Source organism: Dromaius novaehollandiae, chromosome 1 (assembly GCF_036370855.1).
Source record: "Dromaius novaehollandiae isolate bDroNov1 chromosome 1, bDroNov1.hap1, whole genome shotgun sequence".
In the NCBI taxonomy this organism is placed as follows: Eukaryota; Metazoa; Chordata; class Aves; order Casuariiformes; family Dromaiidae; genus Dromaius; species Dromaius novaehollandiae.
In genome coordinates this window covers 59018267-59042782 of record NC_088098.1, presented here as the reverse complement: position 1 = coordinate 59042782, position 24516 = coordinate 59018267, and the positions used below count along the sequence as shown (strand labels likewise).

At 39.9% G+C, this 24516-nt stretch overlaps 2 protein-coding genes across 6 annotated transcripts in view; both read left to right on the top strand.

Moving 5' to 3' along the window:
* Nucleotides 1-11414, top strand: part of MYBPC1 (myosin binding protein C1) — an 83569-nt gene extending 72155 nt beyond the window's left edge. Inside the window, 3 exon segments of the mRNA XM_064513889.1 lie at nucleotides 1293-1429; nucleotides 2187-2373; nucleotides 10691-11414. Of these exon segments, the coding sequence (XP_064369959.1) occupies nucleotides 1293-1429; nucleotides 2187-2373; nucleotides 10691-10791 (425 nt within the window). The 3' untranslated portion in view covers nucleotides 10792-11414.
* Nucleotides 11415-15823: 4409 nt separating this feature from the next.
* The window catches only part of CHPT1 (choline phosphotransferase 1), a 36629-nt gene continuing 27936 nt past the window's right edge, over nucleotides 15824-24516 (top strand). For 3 of the 5 annotated variants that reach the window (XM_026119725.2, XM_064513852.1, XM_026119724.2), the window contains exon 1: nucleotides 15833-16175. In XM_026119725.2, coding sequence (XP_025975510.1) covers nucleotides 15933-16175 — 243 coding nt within the window. In that variant the 5' untranslated portion in view covers nucleotides 15833-15932. Of the gene's footprint in view, nucleotides 16176-24516 lie in introns of all 5 variants that reach the window. The other 2 variants (XM_064513862.1, XM_026119726.2) reach the window with 2 other exon arrangements.

Genomic DNA, 24516 nt, shown 5'->3' with positions numbered 1-24516 from the left:
GATCCAGTATCAAGTGTGCAAGTGCTTCTAGTCCATTTTAGGGCAGGATCCAAGAGGTAAGCTTAACCCTGCTGAACATCATTTACAGGTGGAGCAGGACAAATTTAGACTCTCTACTATGTCAGGAGTCCCGACATTTCGGAAAGTTTGAGTGCAGAATGGCACTAGAAACAAAAAAAAATTGTTAATTGCCATTTTATGGAAGGGAAATTCTACAAGCAAGTGGTTTAAAGGAAGATCAAACCAGTTCACCTCAGTTTGTTTGAAAGACAGGAATATAGATTGCTATGATGCAGAGGACAGACATGTACAACCCACACATACAGGGATCTCCTTCCTCAGAGCAGAAAATCTAGAAGCCCTGGGGGGAACAGATAAAGAAAAGTATTCGAGGCGCCCTGACACGTGATGGGGAACCAGGCAACCCTGAAATGAAATTCTCAAGGTTTTTGGGCTTCCAGCAGTGGAACTTGGATGTGGAGCCACTTCCTCGTTAATGCTATAGTTTCAGGGACTTTGTGTTTCCTGTCTCCACAGTGGGCAACAAGGTAGCCCTACGGTCTCCAATCTGGAAACATTTAACATCGCAAGAGTGTCCCTGACCCATAGTCTTAGAAAAAGCCCACATTCTCACACAACCCATTAGATAAGCTGGCAGGCAAATGGACATAATCCCTCTTTCATCAAACACACTTTGAAACCAAGGGATTTGATAAATTCGCACTTTGCACCAGCAAGTTGTTTCAGACAAAATCTCCTGCCTAGCTCTACATGCAAACATTGTGTAGCGTGAAGACAATCAGCCTAAGTTCAGGGACATAGATGACAATTCCTACAGTGTATTTTGGCCATAGAACGTTCCTCTTGTGATCATCAGAAAATGAGCATCCACATTAAAGGCTGAAGAACTGAAGGTGTTCGTACTAGAACCCACTTCCACTATTAAAAAGAAAACTGCTTTTCTGTTAGAAAAGAGATTGTGAACAAAAGATGGGCTATAGAAATTGCTTTTCATCATTCTTATCCCCCCCTCCCCCCCACCCCGTCATGCTAGCAAGTATCAGGCCTAAGTTGCACTGGGATCAACATGAGAGCTTGGATCAGGTTTCAGTGAAGCAAAAACCTTTAATGATACCTGTGCACAGGAACTGCACAAATGCAATTACCAGTTATGTTGGTACACAAAACAGTGCAGATCAGAACAGACTCAGACTCTTTGTATCTTTCTAAGATGCTGAAATATTTAGCTGCACTACAACACTGCTTTAAAATGTTGTATTTTCATTTCATAGGTAAAATCTACAAATATCCAGTTTACGACGATTTTGATTTCAGCGAACGACCACTGTTTACTCAGCCTTTAATTAACACGTTTGCTGTAGCTGGTTACAATGCTACTTTGAACTGCAGTGTTCGGGGCAACCCCAAGGTACAGCATACCTCTTAACAGAATCAATTAAACCACAAGAGAATTTAATCTGACAATAATACTTTTAATACCATTTTTATCATTCTTCTCATTCACAAGCCAGGCTGAAGGAGAGAGTAGTATTGGCTCTAAAGAACACAGAAAAGCAGTGAAACAAGTTCCTTAAGTATTCTTCCCAGTTCTGCCATTGATTTGCTGTACTGCAAGACAGATCTCCTTCTGCCCCTACTTTACCTAGCTCTGCTATATGTATTGTAATAGCTATTAAATCCACAGATAACCCAATTAAAGGACAGGACCTCAGCAAATGACTGGGCTATACTGGGTCCAGCCGTATGGTTAATATAGCAGCAAAGGTTGTTACCAAAATAAAACCATAATTACTCTATAAAAATCTAATCATTGTTTAAGACAGTGCATTGCAAAAACACACGGGGACCACATAGGTTCTTAGACCATTGTGCAACACATCTTCCAGTTTCTTATGAGTTGTGTCTCTGTGATCCATTTTCTGTTTTGTGGAAAATTGAACTGACCTAGTAAAATGAGAACTCAAGAGTGTTTCTTTTAAGGACATGTTCACTGTTTACCGTGCACCTTCACAGTTTCTGACTGTTCTGTGTGCAAATTATTTAAAAAACATGCTTTACTGATTAACTTGTAGGATTATTCAACTTTAGCAGAATATCACAAAAAGATAAAAAAAAAATCAGTTCATAGGTGTGTGCAAGTGGTTTTGATTTTATTTTTACCACAGCCCAAAATAACATGGATGAAAAACAAAGTGATTATAATGAATGACCCAAGATATCGAATGTTCAGTAACCAAGGTGTCTGTACCTTGGAGATCCGCAAACCCAGCCCATATGATGGAGGTACTTATACCTGCCGAGCAGTCAATGAACTTGGAGAGGCAGAAGTTGACTGCAAACTGGAAGTAAAAGGTAAGAGTTTTAAATCATTGCAAATGCACTGTTTTTCTGAATACCACCAAAGTAGGAGTCAAAAGTATGAACAGCAAATGCAAAGGGAGGTTCAAAAAACTCTTTTAAAAACTTTCCCAGGTGAAAATAGTAACTTGGGTAGGATAAAATAAACTATACTGGTAGCTTTGTTATCTCCTTGAGGGCAAGTATGTTGTGCTTACCCTCTTCCCAACTCCCAATTCAAACATTCATTGACTGCAAGGGCTTTAACACAAGTGAAACAATGATAGGCTGTAACTCTCAAAGCTATACCACTTAACTCTAGTTATATGTATAGCTATACCAGAAACTCTAGTAAGACTCAGTCATGAGGAACATGTCTTTGGGACAACATTAAAAAAATCAGCTTGGATAGGAGACAGATCTCAAGGAAATGTAAAGGGAAGAAGGGGAAAAGAAGAGAGAGAACAGAAAGAAACATTAGCTCAAGGCAGATTTTGTCAGCCTTAAAATGGTGTATTAAACAAAACAAACATTTGCCTCCAAGGAAATCCTCTTAGTGTAGTTTGTTAGCAAAAACATGTGGCAAAAAGTAGTACTGTTCCCAAGGACACAAGCTGGTTGATGGAGTTACTGTATTTGCTTTAGCAACAGAGTATTCAAAATTTTGGATTTTGCAAATATAGGAAAAGGGGAAGAAGAAGTTAGACTTTTATAGCTGAAAACTTATCTTTATTTTAATTAATAAATATATTTTATGAATTCCAAGTAGTTGAGCATTGACTAGGATATCATGAATGGCAAGAGGATTTGGATTGGAATACTAATGAATAATCTAAAGAGAATATTTTTCAGAAAATTGCTTCCTAGTAAAAGACAGGGTCATATTTAGCTGCACTAACTTCCACCAAAAGCTCTTTGCCTTGATTATAGAAAAAGCTGAGTGTTTCTGAAAAAATGATTTTGAGGTTCTAAGTAAGGCAAGCTGCCTAAAGCCAACTGATAGGAAGTATCTAACTCAGGAATTATACTGAATTCAGGCTATCTGCATCTGGCCCTAATTATATTACAACCATCATGCTCATCTATAATGAAAACCAATATGTTTAATATCCTTATGAATTGTGTTGTGTTTGCTTTGGATTACAACTTGCATTTTCTGCAGTTACTGATGTATCTTGTCCCACAGCTCAAATGCAAGGAAACATTACAATAAATGTTTGGTCTGTAAAGTTGTACATATAGCTAATGAAATATGCATAATATCATGTTGCTTAATTGGCATGATTTATTTTTAAGATCTTGTGTTTTAAAAGTGATGTCCTTGTCTCAAAAGTATGAATCTTTTCCTTAATCCCAAGCAAACTTTCTATTTCACCGTGTAACAGAAGACAGCTGGAAAGGTTGTTTCATTTATTCTTTATGCTAAAAGACCAAGCTAGTTTGCTATTTCATTAAACTTCCTAAATCCCCAAGCACTAAAGTCCTCATCCATATTTACACTCAGTTCTCACTTTTTAGTCTTCATCACTTTGCTTGTAGCACAATCAAATACTACATTTTCAATACATGAAGCCTTTTATTTCTATCCTTAGTCTTATAAAGAATTTCTGTTATATAATGTACAGAAGACTACAAAATGTTTTTAAAATGCAAGATAACTTAAGTAATGTCAGCCCAGTTTAGGAACCCCAGAGTCCAAATGTTGCCCGAGATTACATATTTTTATTCAGTAATTCCTTTTCCAGTTGTTGTGAAATACCCATGCTTATGCTGATCTTGGAACTTTTTATCATTGGAGATATGATAAAATATAGTTTGCTGTTTTTGAAGCATGATACAAGTGCCATGTCTTCATTCAGATTTCCTTTCCCAGAAATCATTCATCAACAGTGGAGGCTGTTCTATGCTATAGTTTTTGAGAAATGAGTTTTGAATTCAATTTCTTACTATTGGACATTTATGTACTGGTATCTGAAACACGTTGGAAATGCTTAGATCCTTTTCCAGTCAATTATAAGTAATTTATTTTTTAAAAAAACTTTATAGTTCTGTTCATTAAAGCAGTTATTACATACATTTGAGATTAGCTCCTTGAGAATTTTTGCTGACGTGTTTATTTAACTTTTATAAGTCCTTTTTTCTGAGCAGTGATCTGAAACAGAGAGCACAATCCAATACCTCCACAGGCTGCTGAGCCTTTCTCATACACAGCTGATTCTTTCCACACTGGTTTTCTGATTTAAAAGAAAAGTATATCTAGCAACACGGCAACAAACATATAGGACAGACAGCAGCAAGGACAGTGAAGCACTACAACAGGTTCCCTGAAGAGATTGTAGAGCCTCTGCTACCAAGCACTTTCAAGGGCAGGTTAGACGAATGACAGTGGTAGAGTTTATTGTTAGGGTTAAGTAATGCATTAAATGACCTCTCAAAATCGAGTCCATCCTTTTCCACCTTTAAGCAAAACCTCCCACACTCACTGACTGCAAGTTGTTGGTAGCATAGACATTTCTAGCCTCATAAATACCTTTTTTTTCTTGAAGAAAATAATATCTAAACTTCAAAAGATCAATTGAAAAATTGGAATAGACTCTAAATACTATGTCACAGACATCTTGCTCAGAGCGTTTGATTCTACAATATCCTCATTTTGCATCCTATCTGGAAGAAGTCCTCAAAAAATGCTGTCTGTTAGCCAGTATTCTGCCTGGGCTGTGTGTTGCTCCGCTTTCCTTAGCTATGTGACAGGCTGCTCCATTAACCAAAGTCCCACCTCTCTTAGTTAACAGTTAGTTTCCGAATCCAGTCCCAAATTAACCATCATGTGGTGCAGCTCCCTCCCACCAAGCCTACTTGTTTTTTGAGTCCTGTTTCCCTCCGCAGGGTTTTGGGCTGGGAGTCGTTGCACTCCTTGGGACACCTTTCTGCATCCTGGCAGATTTAACCATCACTTTAGCCTCCTTTTTGAAGAACGCTCAGATTAGCAATCCGTAGGGCGTAGGCACCGTACAGCTGTTGTAAGGGTTCAGTGCTGACAGTCTTAAAATGACTGACAGTCTGATGAATTCACGGAATACAGCAGCTGTAGCTGGGCAAACCAGGGTAGGCTCAAGGCTTGCTGCATGGTATAGACAAATGCAAACAAGTATTAGGCAACCAGAGTATAAAAAACATAATTACACCTTATTTCATGCTTCTGCCTACTGATTTGTTGAACTCTCATTCTCCTAAATTTCCCAGCCTGTTTGTTCATTTAGGCTGTGTGTGTGTGTGTGTTTGTGTGTGTTTAAATATGCAAGGAACAGTCAGGGTCTGAATTTGTAATACTGGCATCCAATTGAATGTTGCCTGAATAAGACCAAAAGGCTCAAGGCTATGCTGCATACCTGGTGAACATACTAGCTGCAGTGCTATTATTATAGACCTTTTGATAGTAAGTTATGCTAAACAGCACTATGCTATGCAAAGGTATATATTGTATAAAGTAATTGAAATGTCCTTAAGTTGGCTAGAATCTCTTTTATCCATCTATTTCTGAACTGTTGAAGATTGCAAGTTTATCATGTATATATATGTATACATATATATACATATATATGCACAGTCCTAGGAATGCCACAGCAGAATTACTGAGAGAATGGTCTAGGATTTCGGATTTTACATAGTGTTTGAACAACTGAGGAGCTATGAATACTTAGGCCATGAATACTCTCACTATGCTATACTTTTCTACTTCCCTGCCATTTGCTTACAGTATTTTAGGTGCCAATTTAAAACCCCTAGCTGTTACTAAGTTTAATTTCTGGAAATGTTTTAATGACAATTATGAGCACAAAAACAAATGGTTCATTTTTAAATCCTTATTTTATCCTCTTTTTTTTTGCATTTTGCTACTGTTACTTCAGATAGACAGTACTTCATTCTTCTATTTTCAGTTTTGCTGAGTGAACTTAAAAATGGCAGTTACATCCTGCTCAGTACAATTGTATGTACAATGGCTTTTTAAAAAATACATGTGCTGAAAAATATCATGTTGCAATTTCTAATACATTTTAGAGAAAAGAATAGCTCTACTTCATATATACTTGAACAATGACACATACACAGAATCTCATATTCCTCACAGTCATCTTACTAAGGAACATAAAAATATGTATTTTTATATTTTAAAGTTTGTTGAGGTAGATCCCTAAATATGGCTGTAAATCTCTCTCTACAAACAATAAGGAAATGACTCCTTACTAACTTCACTGAGGTCAGTGAAAAGATACCAAAAAAGTATCATGCTTTTATTATCATGAAACAAGTGGTTTTGGAGAATGTTCACCTGAAGAGTGAAATCAAGGTTGGTGATCACTCTGATAGGCTGATGATAGCAAAGATGCTATATGAGAAATGTTGGAAAATAAGGTGTAAAAATTAACTGAGAAGAATTTCAAATGAGAATAAATACCACTATAAATATTCTAATTCTGCAGTGATATATCACGGAGTAATTAACCCAGGACACCCATTCTTCTTGTCGGGGAATAATCAGGTTTATAATAAGCATACTCCGCTGGATATTCCATTTCACTCCCTTCCTCTCTTTTCACATGAAAATGTTTTCTGCATGCAAAGTGTGTATTTACTTGCTTTTTTAGATTAAACTAGCTAGTGGCTCATGGCATACAATGTCTATGTCACATGAGCAAAGAAGGCCAAACTAATCAAGAATAAAGGAATTTAACTTCAGAGTTACAAAATATTTAGACATATTTCTGCTCTGTCAATGGGCATAGAACCACCTGTACATATAAAGAATTTATTTAATAACTGTAAATACCTTTGACCAGAATACATAAGCCTTTCAGGAGACAGAAATTTGCATCTCAAAAGCTAGCTCTAAGTTAGTTTGTAGAATTACTGAAAGAACAGAAGTATCATAAAATCTTTTGCTGTTCTTAAAAAGCATTCCTTCTTATAGATTAGTCTTTGATCACTAATTAGTACTCAAAATGTTAATCCATGCCTGTACTTACACTACAAAATCTAAGGATAAAATCTTGATCCAGTTGAAATCACTGGAAACTTTATCCTTACAAGCATATGCTTCTACTCCATATGCTTCTACGGAAGATTTTAAATTCAGTATCAGTGAATTTTAATGGCAGAAAATTTGGCCCTTTATATAGAAACGTCTTTGCTTTTAATATTGCCCAAATCCAGAATATTGACAGAGCAGTTTTAAAATGATAGAGATGCCCAGAAACTTGTCTCCATTATTTTATGCATCCAAATTTACTATTTGAAACCTAAGATATGTTAGGCTAGATAATGTTCCTGTAGTATTTGAAGTATTAAGGTACTTTTTCCTAAATGGCTACAACAGTTACAAAGTTAAGTGCTTTTATATGTATATATATATATATATATATATGTATGTATGTATGTTCTGTAGAGTCAAATTGCTTAATTAAAGGGCTCCTATAGAGTAAACGGCATGCTTTAAGTAATGTAAATGTTGATGTGTGACAAAGTACGTATTACAGTGCATAGCTATGTAATTCATCTGTACTTGATTATTTTGCCTTATAGAGTTTCGACATATATATATATGTTTCAGTGTTGTGTGTGTGCTTTTTTCCCATGGTGGAAAACACTATATATATATATGTGTTAGCTTCTTTTGAAGCTATGTTTGGAAACTTTGTCAGGTGCATAATTTGGTTCCAATCAATACTCTAGACTAATTACAGGAGTTATAGTTACTTGAACATATTAATATAGCTTTTACATATTACTGATAATTTTGAAGTGGAACTGGATCCCTACCTTTTACTCCCCATGTGCTTTTATTCCTACATATTTTACATGACTAAGGATTAAAACATCGTCTTGTCATAATTGTAAGCATAATTTCACTCAACATTTTCTCTCCACTTTTGTGTTTGTGATTCAATGGTTACTTCTCTTTCTCTCTCTCCCTTAGTTACACAGTAAGGATTTTTGAATGTATATTGTCATCTAAGGTAAGCTTTCATATGGTTCTTGCATATGAAGCTTATGTCTGTTTTCACGTCATACAAAGTTTGCCTAGTATGGCATGATTTTCATTATGTTACTTAATGAAAATGTTTTTGGAATGAGTAGCATGATAGTTTTAATGCATATTAAAGCTGGATCTTTATAATAATTGCTTGTTAAGTATCTCTGTTAGTAGTATATCCTGTTACTTTCTAATAGTGCGCATACTTCAGTGTAATTTAACACAGCATGAGTTAGGATAATTCATTAGTATGAATAAAATACAAATAATGAAAGAGCATTCTGCATTTACAGACAGTTATTTGCATATAGGAATATACCTCTACATAAATGAAATGTTTATTCAACACAATTTCCTTTAAAAAAGGAATGATTTTTGTCACAATTTGCACTTCACGAGTTGAAAAGAATGCTGAAAAGCATGCATTTTTTTTGTTTGTATTGTGCATCCACCTAAAGTGGGGAAAAAACAGTTCTGAAACAATGACAGTGTTGAATGAGATAGCACAGTTACTTATAATCCCTAGTGACTAATAGCATTTTAACTGGATGATCCTTGTGTTAATAAAGGTTGTAAATTCCTTAAATCTGTAATCAGAATAATTACTGTATGCAAAGATCAGCTCAATTGCATTTAGCTGAAGCACTCAAAGACAGTAGTATCTTCCTTTTCAAAATGTACTTTACTTTAAAACTTTTGGTGTGCTCCCCGAAAGGCTGAGAAGGTAAGTGCAGTTATTAGTGGATGGTTTACAACTTTCAGGATGGAATAATCACACAGACTTATAAGAGGAATAGCAATGGTATGCAGCTTTCTTACCACATATGCCACCTTTCCCCTTGAAAAAGGACAATCGCTAATGTTTTTAGCAAAATATTTATCTTTTTCCCACTGTTCCTTGCAAGTGTCAGCTGATTTCAGTGAAATGAATAGAAATACTCGTATATTTTCTTCTACAGATTTCCATGACATTTTTGTCAATGGCATGAAATTTCAGCTCTAATTTGGATTATTTGTATTAAATTACTAAATGTATGTCAGTGGGATCTGGGGGGCCCCCAACGGTGCATTAGACACCAGACACACATATTTTGGGGGCAGTGACAGAAATTTTGCCTTGGATTGCCAAAATTATTAAAATCTACTTTAAAGATGTGCCTTGCCCCTTTTTCAAGAACAACAGATAAAACATTGAGTACTTCCACTGGCTTTTTTCTAAGCCTAGGTTGATAGTATGGCAAGGAGATTTAAAATACATTCGCTTCAATTTTTATTCACTGTGGCTAAGCCAAAGCTCTAAGGCATGTAGACCTAAAAGGCCCTGAATGTGACTTCTGATACCTGCTCTGTGAATATTGACACCAACCATAAAACTGCAAAGTGAAGAATTTCATTTTCATAGAGGCAGGAAGGAAAGTTTTGTCAGGGCTGGAGGAAATTTTCAGCGGGGCTTGTGAGCAGGGACATTCATTTGCTGCAGCTAATGAAGATGCTGGCAGCTGCAACCAAGTGTGGGATAAATCCCTCCTCTGGGTTCACGTGGCAGCTCCACAGCCCCAGCGACAAGCAGAGCTTTCATGGAGTAAACACCTGGATCCAAGGTGATTCATGTTATCTGTTTTTTATTCCAAAATGAATTGAAAGTTGTTCTTCATTTCAAGTCCTCCCCAGGAGAAGAAAGCTTTGACTGTCATCAGTTCTCTCTGGAGTCTAAATTTAGGCACCAATATCTAAAATCCTCATTTTTTTCCGTATTATTCTTTTACATATGTCATCCCAGCTGTAAATTTCAAGCAATAGGATAAATATTTTGCTAAATACTTATAAACTATTATAAAACCCAACACTAGAATAATTTGAATGTCTCTGCATGCTCTCCACAACTCATCTTTATCCCTTGCTCTCCACAACTCATCTTTATCCCTTGGTGTCAGGTGTTTTCTACATTGTTCTTTCTGGGCTGAATTTCATCTTCAACTACGCTCCTAATGGAAATCAGGAGGGTTACATGCAGTGAAGCTTATAGTCTATTGCATGGGGTGAAATAAATGACAGAAAATGACTTGCGAGAAGCGAAACTCACCCTGGGCAATAGATCAGTACCAGTCCTCCACCGAGAAAGGATTCAGTGATGGTTAATTCTTGTGCTGGCCTTTTGAACAGGGATGAATTTTACCGCATCTCAAAATGAAGTATAGGATAGGGACTGACTAAGCTGTCACTTAAGACAGGAAAATCATGGTACCAGCCTACTGTTCCAGGGACCTTCAACCTGAAAATTGTCTTGTTCCTTGTTTGTAGGTGGGCTTTCGCTCTTCAAGCTATTAATGGATGGAGTGCCTCCGCATATCATTGATTCATATATGCGTGAAGTACAGCCAGACAAAACTGAGGGGAAGTGAGAGTCCGTCCACTGTGCTTCCTGCCACTGTGTTGGAAACTGGTAGCCAGAATTACAGCATTTTAGTTCTTGCAATGGCAGAACAAACGTGTGGTTGGGGATTTTCTTTTCTTTTTGTTTCTTATTTGTTGTTGTTTTCCCTACCTGTGCTTACTGAAAAGAAAGAATACGCATGGATTGCTTTGGGGTTGAAATGAAATGAACTGAAGACAACACACATTTTGTAATGTTCAGCTTTATTTTCTGTTTGATATTGTGTTTTGTTTTTTAATGAGGAAAGAGGAGAAGCTGTGTAATAAACATAAGGAGGCAGTCAGAGTTGGTACTCAGTGGTACAAAGCATATCGTTCTCAGACTGAAAGCATATGGATTAACGAGAGGCTGTGCAATGAGACCTTTGGACTACATACCTCTTTGATAACATATCTTATTCGCCTGAGAATTGTTTAACAGAATATGGTTTTACTATATGTATTTAATACATACGTACTTAAAGGTCATTTAAGCTGAACAAATCTTCCTTTAGAAGTTTTGATTTCTTAAATCCCTCCCATAAACCTCTCAACTGAACTGAAATTGTTTTATTTAATGTACAATAAATATGAAGTGTTTAAGATCTATCAAGTTATTGTTTACTATTTTTTTAGTTGTTGTTGTGTCTCATTTTACCACATTTCTTGCTTGCTTTCCACATACTGTGATGGAGGAACTTGAGCCCACTATAGTGAGTGGGACACAGTATCATCAGTCACATGACCGAATGGGCTTGCACTTTAAGGTGCAGGACACAGAATGTGAATGGAAAAAAAAACTGATACAGGCAATTTAATATCTATATTTAAAACATTATAAATGACAACAGTAACAGCTTTCATCATTTTGGATCAGCCCCTGTCCTCAGCAATTCACTGAGCTCTGGTAGGTATCATGGCAGATAAGTGGCTCAGACTCTACCCCTAGTGAGTTTATTGTTGTTGAGTAAGACAAAGTCTTTGATAAGGTAAAATAGCTGCATTAATCTTCCAGCTCTAGGGTCATTAACTTCCAAGAGAACTGGCTATTAGTAGTATTTCAGCAGTGGTGGTGTTGCATTTAAGTATCCAGCAAAGTCTCAAGCATGCGAGATACAAGATCACATATAATTTGACTAGGTTGTCAATTCTTTATGTTCCTGTCATTTACCAGTTCTCAGTCCAAATGTATAGGTAGGATAGGTTATGAGCTAACTGACTAGTTATTGTCTTCAATTATGGTGTACACAGAAAATGGTCTGCTAAGACCAGTAGCAAAGTCATTGCAAGATGGTTATTTTCAAGTCAGTACATTTTCAAACATCTAGCATTTAGCAGTTATGGAATAATAAATGGATTTGTTACTATGAACAACCATTGCTGATCTGGTGTTTTTACATTTGGATGACCAATTCCTCTTTAACTTTGGGGATTTGATTGCCTTTTCTTGCTTTGCTCTGCCAGTCTCACTTGCTCTGAGATCCTTTTCCTTTCTTCTCGCATTATCTTTGTGATTTCTCCTATGCTTTGTGTGCAGGTATGTTTACAGCTGCATGCTTATATACTTGCTGCCTCAGCCTTAAGGTATCATATATAATAACCTGGTGGCCAGCATAAATCTCAGCTTCTATAGGTTTTCTGCAGAAAGAATTAGCTATGCTAATTTCTACCAGATGCCAACAGTGTTAAAGGACAAGCTGAACTAAGCTACTTTTCACTGCCTGAACGATAAGCTTCATATTCAGATGCTCTCAATCCCACCTCGGTTGCTTTGCTATTGGTTGCCCCTCAGGCTCTAGGTGCACGTTGCCAATAGGAAGTACTAGGTACTGGGCCGTAGGTGGAATCCAGGTGAGTGGCCATTAGTGTGCTATAAATTCATACTCACAATAATTATTCAGATCAGCCAAGCCTCTGGGCTCAAAATTAATTGAAAATTACTTTGAGAGGAATGACAGGATACACTCCAGTAGGAGTACAGGACAGGAGTGGGTGGGACAAGAAGGGAATTTCAAGATCTCAAACCAACTGAAAAACCCTAAATAGAGAGTAACAAAAGATAAAGTTTTGATTTATGAAGTGTTGCCTAGTGAGATTCTCCAGGGACGGTGTTCAACAGATGACATGAAGTGACCTAAAACTCAGAGTTAAGAGAATGCTAATGAAATCTGAGGTTAATACTATCTTGGGAGGATAGAGACATACTACAGGTAACAAAAACTGCGAAACAACCCAGGGAGAATAGAAGCAGCTGCAGAACAATGTGCTGTAAAATATATGGCCCAATGCTCCCAAAACAAAATTTCTCCAAAATACGTTCAAGTGGAATTTCAAAGAAATCAGCAAAGCTCAAAGAGACCTAGGAATGAACTAGGACCTCAAACAAAACCAGTCCTGTGATACAATGTAAAAGCAAAACATAAAAGCTCCAAATGTGAAACTAGCAGTGCTAGTGCTTATGGTTGTGTTCCCTGATGTCCAGTAAGATGTGAAACTGGTTTGGTTGTCAGCTAGTTGCATTGTTCATATTATCTGACCCCTATGTACATCCTCCATCAGCTAATAAGGGTTTGGGCTACAGTTCAGCTGTCCTTCAATAGCACCATTAGTAGGGATTCTCTTGTCTGCCCACTTTAACAAACCTGGTAAGAACTTCGTATTTTTGAAACCTCTACCTTGGTGCTCAGTTTGACTGAAAGAGGTCAAGGTCTTCAAAAGTTATAAACTGGAACAAGAAAGCAGACCCTAACAAACACATACAAGAAAAATACATATATATTGTTTTTATTTAAAGTCAGATGAAAATATTTTGTTTTCTTTTGGCTTGTTCTCTTTGCACGTGGAAAGGCATTTGGCGTAGAAAACCTTACTGCTGTATAAGCATCTGGTCTCGGATCAGTGTATGTGGGGCTTGATAAGGGCACTGCAGCCACACATTCCTACTGAAAGAAAACACAGCCAGTGTCAACCCATTTTTACCTCACTGAAAATAACCTCACAAACGTAGAAAGGGGAAGAGAGAAACACATGGAAATCTTTTAAAGGATGTTTGAATCAGGATACGCTGTTTATAAGGAGGTCTTTATTGAAAATGAGAAATGTTAAAAAATAATCCATTAAAAATTGTGTTTCTTTAAGCTTCCTGTATGTTCTTCGTTAAAAAAAAAAAAAAAAAGAGAGAGATCCACTGTGAATGGAGACTTTATGAATGTTTTCTGTTGCATTTTGAGTTTCTGGAGCAAAAGGCATTCTATTTTAAGCACAGTGTGCTTAATGTCACTTGATTTTCATGGCCTCCTTTGACTGACAAGTGAAGCTGCTGCTCTGCTGAAACAAAAAGCATTTGGAAGCAGAAGTGAATCCTGAATACTGAGGAAGTGCTGAAAATGTAAAGTACACTGGAGTTATTGTTTTAGGTTCTCCTATGCTATGCTTTGTTGCTGAGTAATTTTCAAAACATAAAACAAATCCTTCCCTAAACTCAGTGATAAATTCATCAGTAAAGACATTTCTTCCACTATTCATTTAGCCCTCACTTTCTATATCACTGTTTTTATTACTCTTTTACTTTCCCATTTTTTTCCTCCTTCTTTTTGCCTAATTGCTTAAGTTTCTAATTAAGAACACAGAGGCAGTGATGTTTTGGTTATAACTCTTACAAAGACAAAAAATACACCTTTTTTTTCTCTTGGCATCATGAAGAGCTTGAGCTACCTCTCCATAAATACCAATACCACTATGTTGACAACACTGATGCAGACTGAACTAAAGAAACAACGTTCTTTTACCTTTTTCTAAACCGAGTGATTCCAATGGTTTGGGGGTCTGGTTGTTTTTGAATCTAAGTAACTGCCACATTTCCCTTTTGCTTTTCTCTTAACAGGCTGTCATTCAGTTTTCCTTTATTATATTGTGTTACCCCTCCCCGCTACTCTTTCTTGGCAGATCCTCTCTTCTCTGTTTTGGCCCTTAATCCCAATCACAGTAAGGTATTTACTGAACTGTAAACGAAACTGGCAGAGTAATGACGTAGCATTTTGCGACGCACACACTATGTCAAGTGATTTTGAAGCCACCCTTTTCAATATGTCAAACGTGCCTGACCCTTGCGGCAGAGAAACCTATTCAAAAACATATTAACTTCATTAGACAAGGAACTCTGCTTATTTTGAATAACAGGAAACTGCCCTGTCCAGGAACTTGTTTCCTTTGGCCAGAAAGCTGCAACCTCTGGCCCAAAAGGAGTAACTTAAAAAAATGATTACTTTTAAGTAGATACCATTCATGTATAGACTGGTCAGAGACTGTATTTTATACTTTCTACCTTGTCTTTCATACATCTTTGCGTATTCACCTTTCCTTGGTCACATTCAAAAAAATGTACTTCCCAGAGATTCATGGACACGGGAATCTAAAACTGTTCACTAAACCAATTAAAAAAACAGTTTAAAGCATCACTGTTTCTGAAAAGATGTACGTATTTCAAAATGCCTTCTCTAAGAGAAGTCCTGCTAGCGCCGTGACCTGATGCCCCTGTACCAGTGGAGGCAGTGGCAGCCCTCGGGGAGCAGGGCCTGCTGTCAGGATGGGCATGTCCCTGGGAGGTATAATCCAGATTATTTCTCCATTACTCCCCAACAGGCTCAGCTGTGCTGTCCTGCTGGCCCCTTGCTCGCAGCCTGCCTGCGCAAGCCCTGCCTTCACGCCTTGCTGCGTGAGCAACCGCCTCACAAAACGCGGAGAAAAACGAGACGTACCAGAGAGGGGGGAAAAAAATCCCCGTGGGCGACGAGGCCCCCAAAGCCCCGCACCGCACGAAATGGCGGTGGGAAGGCGTCGCTTCGGGGACGACGCGCCGCCGCAGGAAATGGCGGCGGCGGGAGGCACGCGGCAAGGCGGCCGCGGGGCGGGCGGCGGTGCCGGAGCCGCCGTGGCCGGGGCAGCGCGTCCCGCGGCCGACGGGGGTGTCACCCCCAGCCCTGCCCCGAGGCGCTGCGGGCCGTGGCAGCCGCTCCCCACAGGCGGGGCGGCCTCTTCCGCCTCCCGCCGCGGCGGCGCAGCCGTCGGCCCCGCCCCGGCGGCGGCGGCGGCGGCGGCCTGATCCGGCCCCGTGCGGCGCGGTGCGGGCGGCATGGCGGGGCCCTGGGCTCTGCCGGCGCCGCTCAGCCCGGCGCAGCTGAAGCGGCTGGAGCAGCACCACTACAGCGCGGCGGGGCGCTCACTGCTGGAGCCCTCGCTGCAGCCCTACTGGAACTGGCTGGTAGAGCAGGTCCCGCCGTGGCTGGCCCCCAACGCCATCACCCTGGGCGGCCTGCTGCTGAACTGCCTCACCGCGCTGCCGCTCATCGCCTGCTGCCCCAGCGCCACCGAGCAGGTACCGGCCCGGCCGCCGCCTCTCTGCAGCCTGCCCTTGCCCCGCCGCTGTGTGAGCCCGGCCCGGGCGGGCTGCTGCGCGGCCGCCGCGGGTAAACGGCGATTCGCGCTCGCCCTCGGCAGGGCGCTGGGGGCTGTTGCTGCGGCCAGAGCGCGGCGCCGCCTTAGCGGCCGGCAGCCGCAGCTCCTGCCGCGAAGCGAGGACCGAGGTTTTGCCCGGGGAAGCGCTTTGGGGCGGTGGGGCCGTGGTGGGGCCGTTTGACTGCTGGCTGAAAAAACCCCCCTAATCTTTCGAGGCGGTCGGCGGAGCTCTGGCGGCCCCAGGCCCCGCCAGGGCTCCCCTTCCCGGCCTCCTGGTCCTCCCTCCACCGGGGACCCTGCGGGGACGGAGCCTCTCGCGCCGCGCTGCGGTGCGCGGTGGGGACCCGGCCGCCGACCCCGTCTGCAGAGACAATAACTTTAGGTGCACTTTGGAGAGTGTTCCTGTTGAAAGAAGCACCCTGCGTTGCCGCCAGTTGCTTTACCCGTTGTACCAGCAGGGGTGTTTGTGGTGGGCACCGTGGCGAATACCTGATCCAGGTCAAACTTAGCTCTGCTCGGGCCTCACGCGCCCCTCTCCCCGATGGCCTCCGCGGGCTGGTGCGGGGTGCCTGGCAGCGGGAGAGGGGAGGCTTGGGGAGGGCGAGGGTGCTGTGCCCTGCCGGCCCTCTCACGCTTGAAATGCTCACGGAGCTGCTGCGTTCATTCAGTTTACCTTTATGGTGTAGAAATAACTGGCTTGGTGTCTGGATGTGCATTTTAGATTGATTTCTTCCTCCCCTCCATCCCGCCCCCCCCCTTCCAAAAGGCAGAAAGTCAGTTTCTAATTATTTTTTATTTGTGGACCCTTATACATGAAGAAATTGTTTGTGTTGTGGACATCCAGGGAATTATTCCTTTCAGGGAGGTTTATACTGAGATTTAGAAATTTGACTGTTTTTTAATTGCAGAAGCTGAATTTTGTAAGAACTACAGTCTGGGCCAAACTTCCTTGTTCAGACATCAGGATGGCCACTATAATAGTATGATGCCTGACTTCTTATCCTATTGTTTTGTTCTTTGAGTATAGGTTGAATTTTCATTGCCCCTCTCCTGTGAGCATAGCTTTGACTTTTTCTTTCTGCATCAGTTAGGCCATCATTATCTCTCTTCTGCTTTCTTAATGAATCATCTTGCCTTCCACTTCAGATGTCATGTATCTGGAGGGTCTTTTTGAAAAGCTAAAACTGTTGCAACACTGATAGGTGCTGTGCGGGCTATTGTAATGTCAACTTTATACTTTTGACTTGGAATACATAGGGTGGAAGGGGTAGGAGGGAGGTGGAACCGAAAGTGATGTTGAAGTTGATGAAATCCTGTACCAAACCAATAGTGTAGTATGTTTCAGTATTGCACTTCTCTAGCTCTCTAAGCCTCCTTAGTCCACACCAGACCTCTCTAGTCCATTAATGAACAAGTCTTGATTATCAAATGCTGTGGACTAACAAAGACTTGCACTCTCTTTGTGGAATTGTGGGAGCATTAGATAGAAGACTTAGATAAGGTAACAAAGAGATATTTTTAGGGTTGGTTTGTGTGTTTTTCTAACCAGCCTTAAACTGGCCTTTTTTAACAGTAGTGTATTGAAAACACTTAAGTCTTGGTATCTATACAAGCCATCCAAAACAAAAGACAGGTAGTTGGTAAGTGATGAAACATAAATCTTATGAATAGAAGTTGTGCCAGGTCAGACCTGAGAGCCACCTGGCTCAAACTCCCTTGAGAGAAGCTGATAGCAGATGCTTAGGAAAGAGCATCAGAAAAGGGATCTTTCCCTTATGTATCCTTCCAGCTGACAAAAGACAGTGGCTTCCTTGGTCAGGGGTTTTACTCAGGTTATTTGTTATAGCAAGAACTAGGGAAACCCTTGCCTCTCATACACGTGCTCCCTATCATGATTTTGTCTGTTGACTTTGGTTTGACACTTTCAGTGTCCATTATGTCCTATTGCAGCAAATCTCACAACTTAATGATACTTTCCCCTCATGCAATGCAATTAATTCCTACCACTGTACAGTGTTCCCTTTTTCTCTTACTATGTAGCAATTACTTTCTTATGAGCTATTCTTGCTTTTTTCCTTCACAATCAGTATCCACTAAAAGCCAGTTTGTTACTGACTAGCACAGCATGTTTTGACTCCAGTAAAATATTGTCTGCTTTAGTAATGTCTTCCTGTCTAGAAGGACCGTGGGTTGTATCCTGTCTTCTATAAATGCGCATGTCGACATAAGCCTTCTTATCTTAGCCTAAGTCCTGGCTGACCGCACCCCTCAAGCACTGCTGTCACTGCAATCTGCGTGTGCAGATTTTTATAGAGTGTTTGTTCCAGTTTGCTCTCTGGTTGTGTAACTCTTAAATCTATAGAAGTAACGTATGGAGACTGGTATGCCAAGTGTGGCGATAGGAAGGACATGACCCTCTACAGAACATGAAACGTGCAGGTAGCAATGTCTACTTCACTGTGATCTTTTTGCCTTTTTTTTTTTTGACACCAATTATAAATCTGACTTAAAGTATGGAGAGTGCATATTTGACGCATTAGATTAGGATTTTCATTCTGTCCCCACCGTTTGATACTGAGCAGTTTGTTTTGCTAAGAAAAATGTTCCACCACAAACTGACTTCTCTGAAGTAGCTGCAGTTACTTCCTTAGGGTTCGACACATCTCTTGGACCCCTTCCTGTTCTGGGCAAAACTGGCATGTTAATTTTTTTTCTTTGCATCAACACCAGGAAGAAAACTGGCTAAATGTAATTTTCTTATCTTTTCAGGAGAGGGAAACGAAGCTCTGATCATGCTGCTTTCATAGTTGCTTTTGGAGAGGCCTAGCTTCAGTAACCCTTAGAGCCTAGCCACGGATCTCTCTATAAAAATAGCATGAGGGGCTAGAATTTTAGGATAGACATTTATGCTAGCAGTTACTATGACTTTGTATTGAAAAAAATATATATATATAAAAATATACCTATGTATTAAAAAACATAGACTGTGTATTTAGTGTGTGTGTGTATATACACACACACACACACACACACACACACACACACAAGCTTATAGCAGTTATAATAGGATCTAAGCAACGTGGACTCTAAAATGGTCCAAGTAAGATTGCCTCCTGTCTTATTTGTTTGGAGGGTTTATGGCCTTTGTTTCTGTTGTTTCTAATTTTGTGTTAATTAGATACAGGTCACTGGGAATAGAGGAGGGCAGGAAGAGAAAAGTGTAGATTATGGATTTGCAGTTTAGTGAGTGATGGCAAAAGGGGGTAGAAGCTGTAGGGTGTCCGTGCGGAGAAAGCTCAGCCAGGGAGGGAAAGGGGGACTGGGATGGCTACCTTTCTAGAGTTGCATTAAAACAATGGTGGGGTGCATTTATAGAAATACACCATACCTTGCTGAAACATGCTATCAAGAAAGTCATACATCTGAGGAGACCAAAAAGGGAAGATGCAGATGACTCCTGCTAGCCCTATTATTAACTGCTTGAAGTGCAAGTAACTCTGCTTTGCCTTTTTTTCCCCCCTCAAAAAAAAAAAAAAACTTAGATGAGAACCTCTGAAAGAGGCACTGTCTTGAGTTTTTTTCCACCAAGAAAAATGAAGGGAAGAGACTGACAGGATGTTTACATGCCATTCTGTTAATTCCAAGTACACAGCTGAGCCTTGTGCCAGAGAGAATAAGGAAGCAGAGAAGAGGGTGGGATGGAGCAGTTGATAGGAATTAGGGTGTGGGGGCGTGAAGGAAAAAGCATTAAGCCCCTGACCTAGTAGAGGGAAAGGTGTGAAACACTGGGGGGGAATCCACATGGTACCCATGAAATGAAGAATGGAGCACTCCATTCGTACTGAATGAGAAAACTTGGCACACTTGGCATAAGAGAAGACAGTGAAGGTTCAGGAGACTCTGGAAAAAAATCAGTGGCTGTATGGTTGGATTGAGGGAATTAGCTCATGACTAAATATGGTGAGTAACAGAGAGGCCTGAATCTTTAAACGTAGCATAGGCTTGGGCTGTTGAACTCTCTGGGCTTGAACTTTTCTTGAAATAAGTGGTAAGTGATCTTACGAGGGTGTCGCATCTCTTGCAGCTGTCTGTGCTCTTCTGTGTTATGGACTCACAAGAGCAGAAGAATAAGGACCCCTGTTCAACCTACACTTTCTCCTGAAGGAAAGGCATGCCATGCATATCTGTCAAACACTATATGCAAGTTGTTGTGGCATCTCTAAACACTGATGTGACACCCTCTGAAGTGGTAGATCACTTAACCTGTACAAAACTTGCATTTGACAGGATTCTAGGGCTGTATAATCTTTCATACATCCTTTTTAATTGAAGTGGAGAAGCTGTCTCTTCCAGGATTTGTGTTCCCCTCTAGTTCCATTAGAATAGCATCTCGCTCTGGCCAAATAATATATTTGCTTGGACAGGATATAACTTTGGGCAGAGGTAATAAACACCTCATCAGTGAAGAGCTGATGATTATTGGGAGCCTCCAAATGACCTTTCTGCTGAGTCTGTCAGCCATGTCAGCATTCTCAAATGCTCTCACCTCTCTAATTTACAAACTACTTGGGTCCAGTGTGGGAAGCTGTGAGGGGACATCCCGGGATGGAGAGCCAGGCATGGGAGGAGGAGGAGGAGAAGGCAGCTGTAGCTGTTCTGAGAGGGTAGGTAGTAGAGAGCATTAGGAGCTTTGGAAACCCTTCTGCACTTTTTGAGATTTGGAAAACTGTGTTCTGCCAATAAAAACTAGATCACTCAGGTTGTTAAAAGTGTAGTTGATAACAATTACCTTTGGCTATTACTAGTTAGATTTGAACTGATAACTGAGGGGTGAAATGCTGCAGATTCTGTTTCTAGTCCCTCAACAGTTCAGGCACCTGTTCCTATGTTCTTAATGGATCTTCTTCCCCTCTCTGCAAGGATACAGATATATCCATTAGAGGTGTTAGCACATACAGATAACAGGCATTGGGAGGAGGATGAAAACTCTCCCCCTCTTTCCAGGTTGTCAAGGAGCAGAGCATTCTCGTTTTGGAGTCCGAGGGGACACCATTGCTTTGATTTGTCCTAGCAGGAACTAACACAAACAGAACCGAGTCAGTAGACTCAGTGATAAAACTCATACTATCGCTCGCAACCAGACAAACGTTTTGTCAAAAATGTTCTTAAGATCTAATAGAGGTCTGATATTTAAAGCTGGTTGGTTTTTGCATTTAACGCATCACGGTTGTTTTGAGATAAAATAAACTTAAATAACGTTACCTTGAAGAATACTTTTATCATGTACTATGGTGTTATGGAAACTTCCATAAACTGACTGCAGTAGCCAACATGCAAACTTTTGGTATTGATTAGTATTGAGCTAAATTTCATGGAAATTTCATTTCAAAAGACTGTGATAGTACCAATTATACAGCACAAGAGTGAGGAGGAATTTGTAGCATTAGAGCTAATGATCAAAAAAGTGACATAACCGGTTTCTGTTACTGGCTAGTGTTTCAGTTACGGAGATGATCCATCAGAAATAAGAACCTGCCCACACACTGCCGTTTTACTTACAGTGATCTGTGTGACACTGCGTGGGGGAATACAGAGACGTTAAGGAAGGCTGCGAGCATATTACTTTTGTCAATGATATGCAGAACCAGATGACTTTAAAAAGCATGCTAAAATCTATTTCTGTTACAGGTAGATGATTGCAAAAAGAGGGGATTTAATGCAAACAAAATACCCGTGGTGGCCTGGACAGAATTGCCAGATATGGCCTGAATATTTTCTAAAATCGAGGGACTGTCAAGCCAAGTTGAATGGATCTCTAAAGCTAGCTTTTCGTAATTTATAGAAGTATGTCACAGTAACTCTACCTCATAAAACATTGCAAATTAACTTTGTGGCATTTCAAAGTGGTATCAGTGATAAAATAGGAAGTACCTCTAAAATTATTATAGTACTACAGTGAAACTGTTGGTTTCACTTAGCTTTCTGCTCATAAGGCTTAATTCATAAATCTGTGAGGAGCAGGCTTGACTGAGAATAACAAATATTCTCAGTGTAACAAAGTTATTCTGAAAAAAGTCACTATAGCTACTGTGGTAACTTCAATATGTGGATTATGTCACAAGTAAAATGATTGATCTTGGCTTCAACAGGGTCCTAATTGTTATTTTATTTCCTGAAACGTCTGGCTTATGGCTGATAGTCGTATATTCTGGAAACATCAAGAGTGAGACTGGTGGCTGACAGGTAGTCTGTGCCTCCATGCAGAAGGTACCAAAGTGAGCTTGTGCCCAGAAAGGCCCTTGAGGTCTTTCTTCCTGCAGGTAGCTCTCTGTGGTTGACAAATTAAGTGTGGCAACAGACTCCTCCCGTTGCTGATAGGTTCTGCCTTTTCCCCCTTTATTAGGGGGAGATACAATTTTTCTAAATGAAGGTTGAGAACTTACTCCTGCTTTCCTGGTTTAACCCCTTCCCCCCAAAATAAAATTCCTTCCAGTTGAACTCAACTATCAAGGGAGAAGAAACCTAAATAACTTGACTAATTCCACTGGTAAACAACAAACACGTATTGCTGTAATCGCTTGGGGTGGATTTCCATTGTGTGATTTTTTTATTTTTATTTTTATTTTTTTTTGTGACACCAGCATGTTAACTGTCAACTGGAATGAAGGTATTTACTGATAGTCATTATCTGTAGGCTTGCAGCTTTTCTTTGCTTCCTTGGGTTAAGGCAAGAGATGGCCTTGCCAGTTCTGAGGAATCTTGATAACTTCCTAGGACTCTATGTACATACAAATCTAGACTTCTCACTTGCAATCGGAGTCCCTACTTCTTTGAATGTCTGTTGCTTCAAAGCTGGGCAAAGCAGCATACAATTTGACTTTAAATGACAGAATGTTTTATTAATAAAAACATCCAAATAATGGACAGCAGGAAAATCGCAGAATTGATGACAATATTGTTTCCATATTAAAAACACAAAGCTAGGTGATAACAGTCTATCAGCCACACTTCAATACACAAGAAAGTCTTAAATAACAGAAAAGCTATTACTGGTTTTTAGGTTCAGACTTGAACTTTCCTTAGGCATGGTGGTTCTTGGGAAGAATCTGTTTTTTGATCTAATTAGAGGCATAACTTTTTTTCTAAATCAAGTCAGTGAGTATAATGCTGAGAACACAAAAGGGCTGGAGAAGCAGCTCACTTCACTTATGTTCTTACTGCTGCCTTGAAAGATCTCCTGTCCCTTCATATGAAGTATGACAACTGATATGCAGCTGTCATTTTTCCTTTTTCCCAGTAGTGACACTGGGTTTATATGCATGTGGACAAGTTGCATGGATTTCTAAGTGTGTCCTCACTTATAGGCTCACTGAGAATTGATCTGTTGTCTAAATATACTTAATAGCTTTTACTAGACTTACAAAATAAACATCATTGTATGGCCTGTTTGTACTGCAAGAGGGGAATTGCAAAGGTCTAAAGCCACAGCCACAGGCCATTACCTGGGAGTGGAAAAGACTTAAGCTTTGTGACTGCCTATGGCTGTTCACATATTCACCTGCAAGCTGCTTCCAACATTTATACCTAACTTTGCTCTCTTCATGAGCAGCAGTTCTAAAGACTAATATTGATGATACAGCTGTAATCCACTTGAGACAAAAATGTGACCTGTACTTTGTGCAAGAAGTATAAGAAGTAACTTTTTAATAAAAATGACTTCCAGGACAAAGACATATTGGCTTTGTGTATGAAGCTAATGTTTTTAAAAGATGCTACTGTGGGACAGTTCCTTTGGACCTGAAGACTGGCATTAATATAACTCACAGCTTGTTTTGCAACTCTAATAGCCAGTCTACATTAACTAGACAGTTGCTCCTTCATATTTAGTGAATAGCTTAAATTCTTCAAACTCTTTTCCAAAGTACGTATGTAGTCAATTTTTGTATGTTGGAAAAATCTCCTTCCCTCAGAGCTGAAGTCTTTATTTAGTAAAATGTGATAGGTTTTTATATCTCTGCATTATAAATCTGAGAAAATTGTCTAAGCATCTATCACAAACTGCTGAGAATCTTAAGTGCTTTACTATCATTTTCTTTTTTAATTTTATTCTCATAACATTTTTCAGTATGAGGAATACAAATAACTGTAGAAATACTTCAGTGTTAAGATGGAAAAATAACTCAGTCTTGATGCAGAAGTGAGGCCAAGTTTAATAAATAAAGTTAAAGAAGGATCTCTTTCACTGGTGTATCTGGAGTAAT